This window comes from Euleptes europaea, chromosome 7 (assembly GCF_029931775.1).
Source record: "Euleptes europaea isolate rEulEur1 chromosome 7, rEulEur1.hap1, whole genome shotgun sequence".
In the NCBI taxonomy this organism is placed as follows: Eukaryota; Metazoa; Chordata; class Lepidosauria; order Squamata; family Sphaerodactylidae; genus Euleptes; species Euleptes europaea.
In genome coordinates, this window is record NC_079318.1 from 21,264,809 (window position 1) to 21,277,356 (window position 12,548).

Here is a 12,548-nt window from a genome sequence, read left to right on the forward strand (position 1 = left end):
TTTCACACTGCATTGTGTGTCAAGGAATTCCTGCATGTCTCCCATAAAATATCAGTACCTTTTAGAGTTTTCTAGGTAGAACTATTCTAGGGTATTTTAGGGTATTTATTATTGGTAATTTTGCATCACATTTTCATATAATTTACGCTGAACATGTCTTGTTTGGAGCAGAGCACCAATAGATTGGATAGTGACAGAATATCGACATCCAGCACAGCTGAGCGAGGCATGGTGAAGCCCATGATAAGAATAGAACAGCAGCAGGATTACCGGAGGCAGGATGGCAGGTACCAAAAGGCATTCTCCAAGGATGAAATGGGCTGTACTGTTTTTGGAAAAATGAAGCATGTTTGAACCAAAGTGTGGGACTGAATATAGCAGGGTGGTGTGCTTTTGCTTGTGATTGTACATGGATAAAAATGGCTTTGAAAAGGACTCCATAATTCCTCCATGAGTAAAGTATGGTAATATGCAGTTCATTTAATCTGTTAGTTAGTTAATGTTCGAGCATTAAAGCACTTCATTTGATCAACATTGAAGCCGCTAGAAGGAATCCTCCCCAGCTCTTCCCATAGGTTATAAAGAACTCAACCACTTTTGTTCATGCCTTTGTGTATGAGTGAAAGTCCTCCTTGCACATCTTCTCACTTAGTCCTTAAACCAGACCCCATATTTGCACCATCTGCAGTGAATAATGGAGGTATAGATTTTTAGGATGATCTAGATCTGAGAGTCGGGAAATATGGACTTACAAGCATTTTCTTGGTTTTGTGTGTAATTACAATTTATATAAATCTTACCACCATCTTTTTAGGATTATACTGCAGTAGCATCTGTCTTTCTAGAGAAATTTTCCCTTTTCTGTAAGTTTTCTTAGTTTCTTTCCTACAAGGCCCAGCATGCTTTGTGTGGTCACATGAAGTTATCACTGTACTTTGCAACTAAACAGGAAAACACAAACTTCCTGTAGGGCTAGCAGTGAGGGCTCTGGAAGTGCGGACAGATGGCCAGAGATTTGGGTGTCCCCAGGTATGCTATGTGGAATTGGAACATGGTTGAGTATATCTGCCAGAATTTTGCTCAGCTCCAGGGCTCAGGGAGTATGTATGTTTGACATACAGATTAAGACCGTGATGATGGGCATGTTCAATGATGCTACATGGCATTGTCATTATACAAGCCCTCAAGCCGGCAATTCTAGAGATTTTCTGCAATGATGTGAGGCTGATACTGTTTATGAGGGTAGGGGGTACTTTCCCCATTATTCAAGATAACAAAACACATTGGAGGTACAGAAATACTTGGCATATTGTTCAACAAGGCCATAGGGCCAGATTAACGACGATAAGGCTACTGGATTGTCTAAAGTAGCAAGCAGAGAAGACCTTGAGTGGTGGGAAAGGAAGCAGTGACTGTATTCTTCAAAGGCTACATAGAAGAGAACCAGCAGTTGAAAGTTTTTGTGAACCTTGTCTCCATTTTCTGTGATGAGAAATTATCTCTGCTGAGGAAGGAAATGTAAAAGGTATATCATGGCTGTGCAGATGAGAATGAACCAATAAATACATGAGTGTGCATTGAAAGCAGATGGGTTCTGGCAGTTATCATTTGGAATGTCATTATGGCTGATGTGCTTTATGATCTAGCTTTCTACAAGAAAATGACAAGAAAGAGGCAGTGAAGTGATCAACAATGAACTGTGCAGTCATACGTTTTGCAGTTACATGTTCTTATCCTGAACTGTTACATCAAAACTTACAATTCCCAGCGAGCTGGTTGATAAGAGGACTTATTTGACTACCAGGCTTGAATCTGAAAATGCAATTGAGAGAAGTATCATCCCTCATAGTGTCAACTATATCGCTCCTCTGAAGGAAAATAGTATCATAGTTTAAGAGAGGAAACTCTTTCCCCCCCCCCAAGATGAAAACAGGAGGTTAGCAGTTGTTCCAGACCGTGTAAGATGTAGTTATTATAAAAAGAACTTAATCTTCTGATGTCCAGGAGCTTTCCTTAACAGGTTTTCATTATCTGGGAAAAATGTTTTTGGCTGGGGTGGGGTACAGAAATCCAGGAAGCAACACCCGGTCACAAAAACATCAAGATGTTGGTATAATCATTTAATCAGGACATGTGACACTGCTTATGAGCCATGTTGAACTCATACAGAGACTAAACAGACTTGAAAAAGGGATATGTGAATCACACAAGAAAATGACACTGCCTGGTATCTCCAGAAATGAGCAGCTACAGTGAATCAGCTTCTGCCAGTCACCATTCAGAGTAATGTCTTAGAGTTAGGTTGAAGAACGTCTCATAGGCAAATGTGATTCATTCAGTGCCAATTGTAGTGCCAATAAAAAGTCTTTGCTGATACACCATGCATTCCAAAATATAGGTAACAGATGATTGATAAATTGATTGGATTTTTATCCCACCCTTTCCTGACCAAGGCTGACTCAGAGCAGCTCACATCCAGAACAACATCAACAATATTCCAATTAAAATACAGTACATCATAATAACATTGTTTCCATTAAAGACGAATAGCTTCCACATGTTACTGGTGAATGAATTGGACCATACCATTGGAAGCCAAACATAGTTTGAAGGAATTCTTTGAAGCAGCAGAGATTAATTGGAAGTTTAATGTAGAGAACCAGGGAACTGCAGGCTGCACACGATTCAGTATATCTACCAGCGATTAAATTACAGTCACAGAAGATGATGTCGTCTCTGCTTTTTATGCATGGGCCACTGAATTATCCACTGTGTCAGAAATTCTTACAGCGGATCAGAAGAGAACTGCAACTGCAAAGTATTCTCCTAGTCTTAAATCAAGGTCTGTAGGTGAAAGTCACAAAAATAGCAGCACTTGGTGAAGGATCTGCCAATAAGAACACAAGCGTGACACTGTTGGATCAGACCACTGATGTATCCAGTCCATCATCCTGCTTCACACAGTGGCCAGTCAGTTGCCCTGGACGGCCAACAGTCATACTCCTGATGTTGCCTCATAGTATTAGGTTTCAGAGGTTTATATGAGGCCATGCCTGATCTACTAACTTGTAGTTGCACCAAGCATGAGCTGCAAAAATGTTTCTGCTTTCAAAAATGGATTTAGGTGTCACATCAAGGTCAAAGATTGGTGAATGTGTACTTACGGAAGTGTTGGATGGGTGAGTCATATACAGGGTTGGATCCAGCAATCTCAGCAGAAGGTGCTGACAGTAATGAATCCCCCCCCCCCTCCCGGCACAAACACACCCATTTCTAACTCTGGGAAAGTTGATTCCCAGGATTGTTGGAACCATGTGTAGAAGTAGCCATGCCAACAGTGGGCAGCAGTGAGGAGGAGGAATGAGGACAAAATCTCCCTTCTTTTGTCAGTGGAGCCACTGAAGGTGTGATTGTGCCCCCTTCCTCCATACTGCAGCTGATGGACTTACGCAGCTGTTACTCCGTACTGATCTTGTGATCACAGGAATAAACTGAGTTCAAAGGAAAGTGAGGATCCCATGATCCTTGTGTGAGAACATCACAGGACATAGCACATGGCCACTACAGTTCGTGGTTTAAAAAATAAACAGTAATAGAGAGGATTTCAACACAAGAAAACGTAACACAGATGATTAAAAATCTCCAAGTCTTGCAAGTAGTAGAAAAGATATAGTATGCTTTTAACTTTTGCTACTTTAAACAAGTTCCCATTCTGTCTTTTGCAGAAACGAGTATGCACATCTGGCTACCTTTGGACAAAATTTTACCTCCAGAGCTTTAAAAAGTATTTATTAACAAGCATTTCACATACAAAAACACTGACAAAATAAAATGACTGTCAATGCTGTCCTAAGCAGAGTTACACCCTTCTAACCCTATTCCCTTTAATGGACTTAGGCTTTAACTATGTTTAGGATTGTACTGTGTGTGTGTGTTGGTGCAGTGGACGGGAACACAGGTATGGTTAAAATTATGATTACACACAAAACCAAATGAGTGCTGCAAGTCTGCTGCCTAATTCTGTATCTTTTGGATGCACAGTTTTTCAGAAATTCACTATATTAGCATTACTCATCGCACCTGGTGGTAATTCACTGTTGCTGGAGGTGTAGCTGGAAGACTATTTGGACTTTTCCTGTTTAGCATGGCATCTGTTCTTCTGCACAGAAAGCAATTTGCTTGGATTTCTTGTCAGGCAATAAGTATGGTCAGAGCTAGGTAGTACTACCAAATATCTCCCTAGATCCACTTCTGATGCCCTTGGGTTAACATGGTAGGGTGATGCTCCTGCATCAACTGGCAGGTCTTATTGGTGTTATGAGTTAGGATGTGGAGTACTGTTGGGAAGAAAATTTGATAATTGTAGGAAACATTTGTTATCCATTTTTGATCCAAGAAAGCAGGATTAAGAACAGGGTGGATTTGATTTAAATCACAATTTAAATCATGATTTAAGTTACTAGTCAGTAAGACTAGATTTAAATCATGGTTTTCTACCTTTTTTTAGGGACTGCTGCCATTGTAGATTTTCTCCTCCAGGGACAGAATAATAAACCGCAGGCTATACACACAAAAAGATCCCAAGATTTGTGGAGTATTCTGCTCAAAAGGTTTCACTTTCATTTTTACTGCTTGCCCCTCCCTTCTCACACTTAGCTCTTTGTGCAGATCTATTCCACTCCAAACAATCGTCTATTCACTGAACTTCTTGAAACTTAACACTTAAGGGATAATTTTGTGTACATAGATTTGCAAAGGAACAATAGGATTAAGGTCTTTTTCTCAACTCTGTATGTTTATTTTATAACATTTTTACTGTGGAGAAGAGGCATGTCATCTCCGCAGACACAAATTCACAGATTTGAGAACTGCAAAACCAAGCATCTGTGATAAAATCTTCTAGATAGAAAAATTGCCCAAAATCTTTCAGAAACCTCTGGGAGAGCATGACATTGTGAAAGGATTAATGTAATTAATTTATCAAAAAATTAAAATGTTGCATGAATATACATCCTCATGCTACATTAAAAACTAATCCTTATTTCATGATGAATAACCTTTCAACTATCATGTATCTTAAACAGAAAACTATCTTTAGATAGATTTTTCCTCAAAAAGCATTTTATTAAAAATCCAATTTAAATTTAAAAAAATCATTGATTTTAATTCACCCTGATTATGATGGGATTCAAGCAGTCATGAGTATAATGAATACATTTTGTTTGTGTTTCATCCAGAAATAAGTTTAGGTATGCTGAGAGAGAGAGTTTACTGTGAGGTCCTAAGTTTACTTTCTAACAAAAGTAAAATTGAAATATAAACACCTGAAACCATTCATATTATTTTGTATGGATTTGTGTGAAAGTCAGTTAGGCCAAATCTACATGTGCCATTTCTAGGGGAAACGGCTGATGCATTTGCAAAATTTGCAAATGCAAACCTTTCATATGCTCAGGGTTATGGTTCGTAGTCATGGATAATGTGCTCAGAGTTTTTATTCCAGTTTAAGTCTAATGTTACATAGAGATTCATTAGAAGAGGTAGCAAAACATCTAGTCAGTATTTCATAGTACAGTTAATCCTCTAATCACTTTCAGAGTGTGTTCAAGTTTATTGTGAAATCTGTCTCAGCTACAAGCAGGTTTTGTAAAAAGGGGTGTGTGTGACAGACAAGATGTTAAATGTAACTGGCAGCAGGATAGATGGGAAGCCATTGTCATATTGAGTTATGGTCCAAAGCAGGAAATGAAGGCAGATCTAATTAAATGTTCCCTACTACAAATATAACAGCTGAAGGAGGGTAGAGAACACAGACTATGATAAGAAAAAATCTGCTGTATTTATTTCCATTTGTAGGGTTTCAGTTTCTTATGTAATGTTAAGAGATCTATGCTGTTCTCTGATTTAAGCTCTGCAAGCCTTTTAAAACCACTGTAAATGCCCAGCTACTGAGAACAGAGAGGCTTTAGTGGTAGTAAAAAAGTGAGACAACCTACTTTAGTTTTTCAGATCTCATAATGGTTTGTTCTTTTCCCTCTAAACTCTAGTGTAATCCTGATTTAGAGGGAAGAGAGCAAGCTAGTCTGTTGTTCTGTTGTAATAACAAATTATAGTTTGCATCGAAAATTGAGTACCCAGCTTGCTGGGGGTAAAGGGAAGATGACTGGGGAAGGCACTGGCAAAGCACCCCATAAACAAAGTCTGCTTAGTAAATGTCGGGATGTGACATCACCCCATGGGTCAAGAATGACCCGGTGCTTGCACAGGGGACCTTTACCTCTACCTTTTTAATGTAATCCTGATTTAGAGGGAAGAGAGCAAGCTAGTCTGTTGTTCTGTTGTAATAAGAAATTATAGTTTGCATTGAAAATTCATTGGGCCTTGTGGGGGGTGGGGTATGATCCCTATCAATGGAGCTGGTTCACACATTCAGTTGCTCGTTATTCAAGTCATGCACATGTAGCTCAGCCCTTGCTGTTTCATAAATTAAAATATGATATAGATTTTGTCTCTGTAATAGACTATAATATAGCGAGATTAATTTACCAGAATGATAGTTTACCAGCATCTGGTAAATTAATTTCTAATTGTGTTCTTGAAGGTATGTGTTGAGTGTATGTGTAACATAAGCCACCTACTGTGGGTGACAGGCTGCCTTTATCAGCATATTGTGCTCTGCAAATTGATTAATAATGCAGATTCTGAATTCAAGTATGTACCATGCTTGATGGTCAAGTATTACTTGAGAGTGGGGCTAGCAAGAAGAGACGTGAAGAAAGAAACTGAAATAGAATAGTATATTTTTAACAGTATCACATTTGTAATTAACTGATGAATAAAAATGGTGTATGTATTCTCAAAAACAAACCCTTTGGAGAAGTCCATATCTTTTGACAGTGGAATTAATTTTCACCATTTGAATTGGACTTTTGAATATCTGCTTTCTGCCTCTAGACCACAGGATACACATGGACCTGAATTGATACTACCTGCGAGCATTGAATTCAGGGAAAGCTGTAAGTATTATCTCAGATCTTACTTCATGTATAACAAAATTAATAGTGCTTTTAAAAGAAAGTTCAGTAACAGAAATGTAGATTAGAAAAAAATCCCATTGTTTTAGAAGAAATTTAAATATGTTCATAATACATATCTTGTCAGTAGGAATTCTTTTCTTCAGGAATGGTGAGAGGGAAGGAGTGGTGAGGTGAATAAAATTCATTGAGTGGTTTTATTAGAAGTACAAGGATCTTCATGAAATAAGTATGGGGTTATGATTTTAGGAGTTCCTAGTGTTTGACTTATTAGAGTCCACACGCCATATTTTGTTTCTTTTGCCTTTAAAGGAAGAACCAAAGTAGTATAGTGGTTTGGGTGTTGGACCAGACCAGAAAGACCCGAGTTCAAATCCTTACCCAGGAAGCTTGCTGGGTGGCTTTGGGCACATATATGCCTCATATTCTCACAGAGTGGTTGTGGGGATAAGGTAGAAGAGCACACAAGCATAAGCCACGCTGAGCTTGTAAGAAGGACAGAATAAAAATAACTTCTTTCCTCTGGTGGTGTCATAAACTACCTCATGTAGCTGTTGGCAAAAATCAGACACCCGCTAAAGTTTTGAAAAAAATTATTCTGTTTGTCATTTCCCCCCTCTTTTTCTTCAGCTGAAGATGCCTTTTTGTCTGCCATTATAAATTACACCAATAGCTCAACAGTTCATTTTAAGCTGTCTCCTACTTATGTCTTGTACATGACATGCCGGTATGTATTGTCGAGCCAGTACAGACCTGACATCAGTCCTGCTGAACGTACTCACAAAGTCATTGCAATAGTGAACAAGATGGTCAGCATGATGGAAGGAGTTATACAGGTGAGTTTGTCAAGAAGAGACATACCACACATTTCTTGGAATATGTTTTAATAACCAGATTTTTTTTACAGATTAAAAAACAAAAACAAAATTAGAACTCGTTGACACTTACAGTATTTGGTGTTCTGTAGTGGCACTGCACATCACAGTGTAGTTCGTAATATCATATGAAATAATTCTTCTTTTGCAGCAAAGAGCATTTAACTTAGTCTTGTAAATCTAACAATCCTATCCAGAGAGAACTGGTGCTTTTGGTATGAAGCTACTACGTTATGAGATGATAAACAGAAAATTTGCTAATAAAAGGTTATGGTAATAGGTACACAAAAGTCTTTTAGCTTGCCGTTATGGCTCATTGGTATAGAATCCCATTATATAATATTCACTACATTATGAAGTAATCTATTGTTGATGTTACTATTCTGACTTAACTATATTTTATATTCTGTCTTTGAGTATCTTATAAATCCAGCTATGCCTTTAAATATGCACCTGTGGATTCTGTAGGATGATTGGCAATGATTATGCTTAGATATAATCAAGCTTTTAATTATAAATAACTAATACCATAGGGTTCATTACACCTTTTTTTGATGTTCTGTGTTCAAGATTTTATTTTGTACTGATTAAAAGTATGCTCCTCCATTTATTAATGTTCCTCTTCTATTTTCTTTTATTTTAAATTGTCCTGTTTCTGTCTTTACATGGCTCTCAATTATCAAAGTAGCTCTATAGATATGAAATGCAATCCTGCTCAGTCCATACACACAGAGCTGCTCCATAGAATCCTTGCATTGGGGCGCCGTTAACACTGCTAGGCAGGCGGCGCCATGCCATTTGTTCAGAGGCAGATCTGTATCTGTCATACAGCCATTCAACGACTTTCTCTCGCCCTAGACATCCTTTGTATAAGCTGGGAAAGCATTAGTGTAGCTGTATGAGGGAGCTGAAGAATGATTTACTTGATGCTTAGAGGGGAGGCATGGAATAGCATGCCTCAGAATGGATCAGTTGCTTCAACATAGTCTGTTGTAAGGAACAGTGAAGAGGATTATCCTTTCTTAGGCCGTTAAGAGTTAGGACAGAAGAAATTTTTTAAAAAATATGCTGTGGTGTTTTATCTTATGGAATCCTAAATAATTTATTATTTTAGTACAGCGCTGGGTGGTATAAACTCAGACCAAATGATGGGTAGGGTTGCCAGCCTCCAGATAGTGGCTGGAGGTCTGGGATTACAACTGATCTCCAGGCAACAGAGATCAGTTTACCTGGAGAAAATGGCTGCTTTGGAAGGTGGACTCTTTGGCATTATACCCCATCCCCAGGTCCCTCCCATTCCCAATACCTGCCCTCCTTAGGCTTCCCCACTCTAATATCTCCAGGTATTTCCCAACCGGGAGCTGGCAAGAAGGGGTATAAATATTGAAGAGCATGCAAATGAAAATGATATTGGAGGAATAACTTGATCGAGATGAAAGAATAGAAGTGTCCATCTACATATTTTGTAAGGCTTAGCTGAAAATGCTTCTCCCATTTTGCTTCCCTGAACATCTGGTTATTTAGGGAGGAAGAAGATACAAAAAGAACCTCTATTTACAAGTAATGACAGTTACATTTTCCCTATCAATCAGGTGTCATTTCCCCCCTCCTTTCTTTAACAGCAAATACCAACCACACTGAAAGCAGAAAGTATTGCTGCCTCTCAGTTTTTCTTTCACGTGTTATATAGCCAAATCTGATGAGCATTTGGAGGTAGGGGGAGAATAGTACCTGGCTGCAGTAGAAAAGTGAATGTTCAGTAATAATAAATAAACGGGAGGCTTTTGGGAAACGTTCCATGTCTCTGAAAATTCTTGCTGACTCCTTATTTGTTTTAACATTTTTTGATCGAAACCAACTTGCATTAAATATGAAATTATATATAATTTATTTGTAATTTAGAGTCATAAATAGGATACATTTTTGGTGGATCAACAGTATCTGAGCTTAAAAAGTAACTGCCATGAAAGCTCCCTGAGTGCCCTTTGTCCAGTCATTCTCAGCCAGCCTAGCATACTTCACAGAGAGTTTGTTGAGGATAAAATGAAGGACAAATGTTTTAAGCCTCTTTGGGTTCCCATTGGAGAAAAAAGTGGGGTATAAATATCTTAAAATTTTAAAACAGCAGCAGTGTCTCAGTGTCTAAAAACCACTCACAAATATATCTCAGTAGATCGTAGGACATTATCAGCTTAGGCTTGGGTTGCAAAAACTGATTTATGTTAGAAAGTAAAAAAAAAGGTGTTGGATCCAAAGGACCTCCACAGAAGTCCCTCATTACATGGATCTTTCTTCCCTTTTTACTGCAACCAGCTTGGCACTATGAAATATGGCTCCTCAGAGCAGGGATGCCAGGGGATCTTCAGAACCAGTATTGGGTGTGACTTAGAAGTTTGCAGAGGGACAGGCAAATTGGCAAAAATTGCAGCCCTTCTTTAAGCAAAAATGCCCTCTATTCACAAGATGACCTCAGATCCAGGGTGTGTTATCATTAAAATGTGGGGGGGGGGGGGGAAACAACTAATGCTTACTGTGTCACATTTGGGCACCAATTGTGTTTAGCATTGGATTTCAAACCACAGGAGAGTAAGGGAATTTTAGCCCTGGGGTAAAAGGTGATGAAGGTTTGATTGTAAAAATTGCAGGATTCACATTCAGTGATATAATGCAGAAATCTGTTAGTGGTGCATATGTTTTTCCTTGTCAGTACTTGTAATCTAGAAATTATATATTAAATACAAAGGAATCAAAGAAACCTTGACATTATCAGAGTAGCTAATTTTTTAAAATATATGTTAAAAAAACTCCAGAAGAGTTTTGTCGAAGGAAAGAAAATACCAAGACCATGGTTACACAGCCTGGATAACCCACAAGAACCAATCCAGAAGAATTTTCTTTATAAAAATATATAAAATATATAGGGTTAGATCCTGTGCTCATTTTCTGTGGATGGAGGAGCGCTTAGAGTGGTGGCTTGCATCAGCCAAAGAGAGAAAGAGGTGATTTTATTTGGTCCCTCTAATCACTCCCCCCACCTTTGCTTGCAAGGCTCACCCAATATTCAGAAGAGTGTTGTGGAAAAACCAGCTGGCGGCTTGAAATTGGAAAGGCAGGGAAGGACCTGCACTGCCAATACCTTCTGTGAACTCTTCTGAGGGATTCAACCCCAAATCATTTCTGTATTCTATGTTTTTTATGTACAAACTCAATAATTCTATATTTTAAAAAATGAGTCCAGCTACAAACTGTGTGCCTTGCCGTTCAGCACAAAGATAGCTTGTTGTGGGAAAGGAAGGCAATACTGGCTTCTGTGAAGAGACTCTGTATGGGGGGATCTATGCAGGATTATACTTTTGGCAATAAAGTTGCTACATCTTGATTGTCTGGAGGAGGATAATTAGTAATGTATACTAGCTGGAAAAGCCTACGTTTCCTCCAAACTAACATTTGTATACCATTTCATTGCCTACACCCTTTAAAAAAAGTTTTCTAAGTTACACCATTCTGGTGAAACATTTTTTTGATGTTACTGAGCGTAAGTCTTGTGCCTTCATATTTAGTGTTTAATTTCTAAAACTACCATGATTGTTCACAAGTTTCTTTCTTCTGTTTGATTTCCTTCGTTCGTTTTTCTCCAGGAGGTAGACCAGGTTGATCAGGTAGGCTATATTGCTGGGAACTGATCCTAGCTGTGTTGGCTTAGCTCAGTTTCTCATGCTGCTTCCATATAAAATACAATAATTCTATAGCTGGGTTGAACAGTTCATAACACTCATTCAGCAGCTGGAACATGCAGTACTAAAATCCTTTTTTGAATGCGCAACTTATCAGCATTCCATAATTTCTGCTTAATGCTCTTCAGTATGGAGATGTAATGACAAAAGTTCTTTTTCTCCCTCCCCCTTTTTTTTGTCTGTGGTTCTGTTCTTTGGATCTCATCTAAGGTTGCCTGGCCTAGCGTTTGTGGTCGGGAAATGGTGAGATAGATCAGTACTCGATACTGTGTTGCTTGGTGTCAAAGCCAGTAGCTAGCAGTATCTGGGTGGCAGTGGGCATTAATGGACATGTGCTTGTGCACACACAGATTACCAGATAATGCATACATTTACGCTTTCAACATTCCATGACAACATGCTAACTCCATTCCACTAATAGCATTTGAAATATGTAATAATTGATAATTAAACTATATCTTATAATTTGGAGCTGTTGCATCATGACCAGCATATTTGTGGTTTCATATAAAATCTTTGCAAATATCTGGTATCTGAGTTACGTTTGGTGATACTGGTCTATCTAAATAGAGCCTTTTAACAGTGAATTCAAATTGAATTACCGTGAGGAGACTTTTGTTGTTGTTGGTACTTACCCCTCTCATTTAATACTTACAGAAACAGAAGAATATCGCAGGGGCGCTTGCTTTCTGGATGGCAAATGCATCTGAGCTTCTAAACTTCGTAAAGCAGGATCGAGACCTTAGTCGAATCACACTAGATGCACAAGATGTTTTGGCACACTTAGTTCAAATGGCATTCAAGTAAGAATGGCATATCACTGCATGCTCTTTTTTGTCGGTCGTATTTTATTTTTGCGTTGTTAGAGAAACGTATGGCAAGGACAAAAAAAGGGGAGAATAGTC

General features: G+C 38.5%; 1 protein-coding gene across 6 annotated transcripts in view; it reads left to right on the plus strand.

Annotated features, from left to right (window-relative positions):
* Positions 1 to 12,548, plus strand: part of AFDN (afadin, adherens junction formation factor) — a 127,334-nt gene that overhangs the window by 65,139 nt on the left and 49,647 nt on the right. For 3 of the 6 annotated variants that reach the window (XM_056853752.1, XM_056853748.1, XM_056853753.1), the window contains 5 exons: positions 172 to 287; positions 6,955 to 7,016; positions 7,665 to 7,870; positions 11,548 to 11,568; positions 12,301 to 12,446. In XM_056853752.1, coding sequence (XP_056709730.1) covers positions 172 to 287; positions 6,955 to 7,016; positions 7,665 to 7,870; positions 11,548 to 11,568; positions 12,301 to 12,446 — 551 coding nt within the window. The remainder of the gene's footprint in view (positions 1 to 171; positions 288 to 6,954; positions 7,017 to 7,664; positions 7,871 to 11,547; positions 11,569 to 12,300; positions 12,447 to 12,548) is intronic. The other 3 variants (XM_056853750.1, XM_056853751.1, XM_056853754.1) reach the window with 1 other exon arrangement.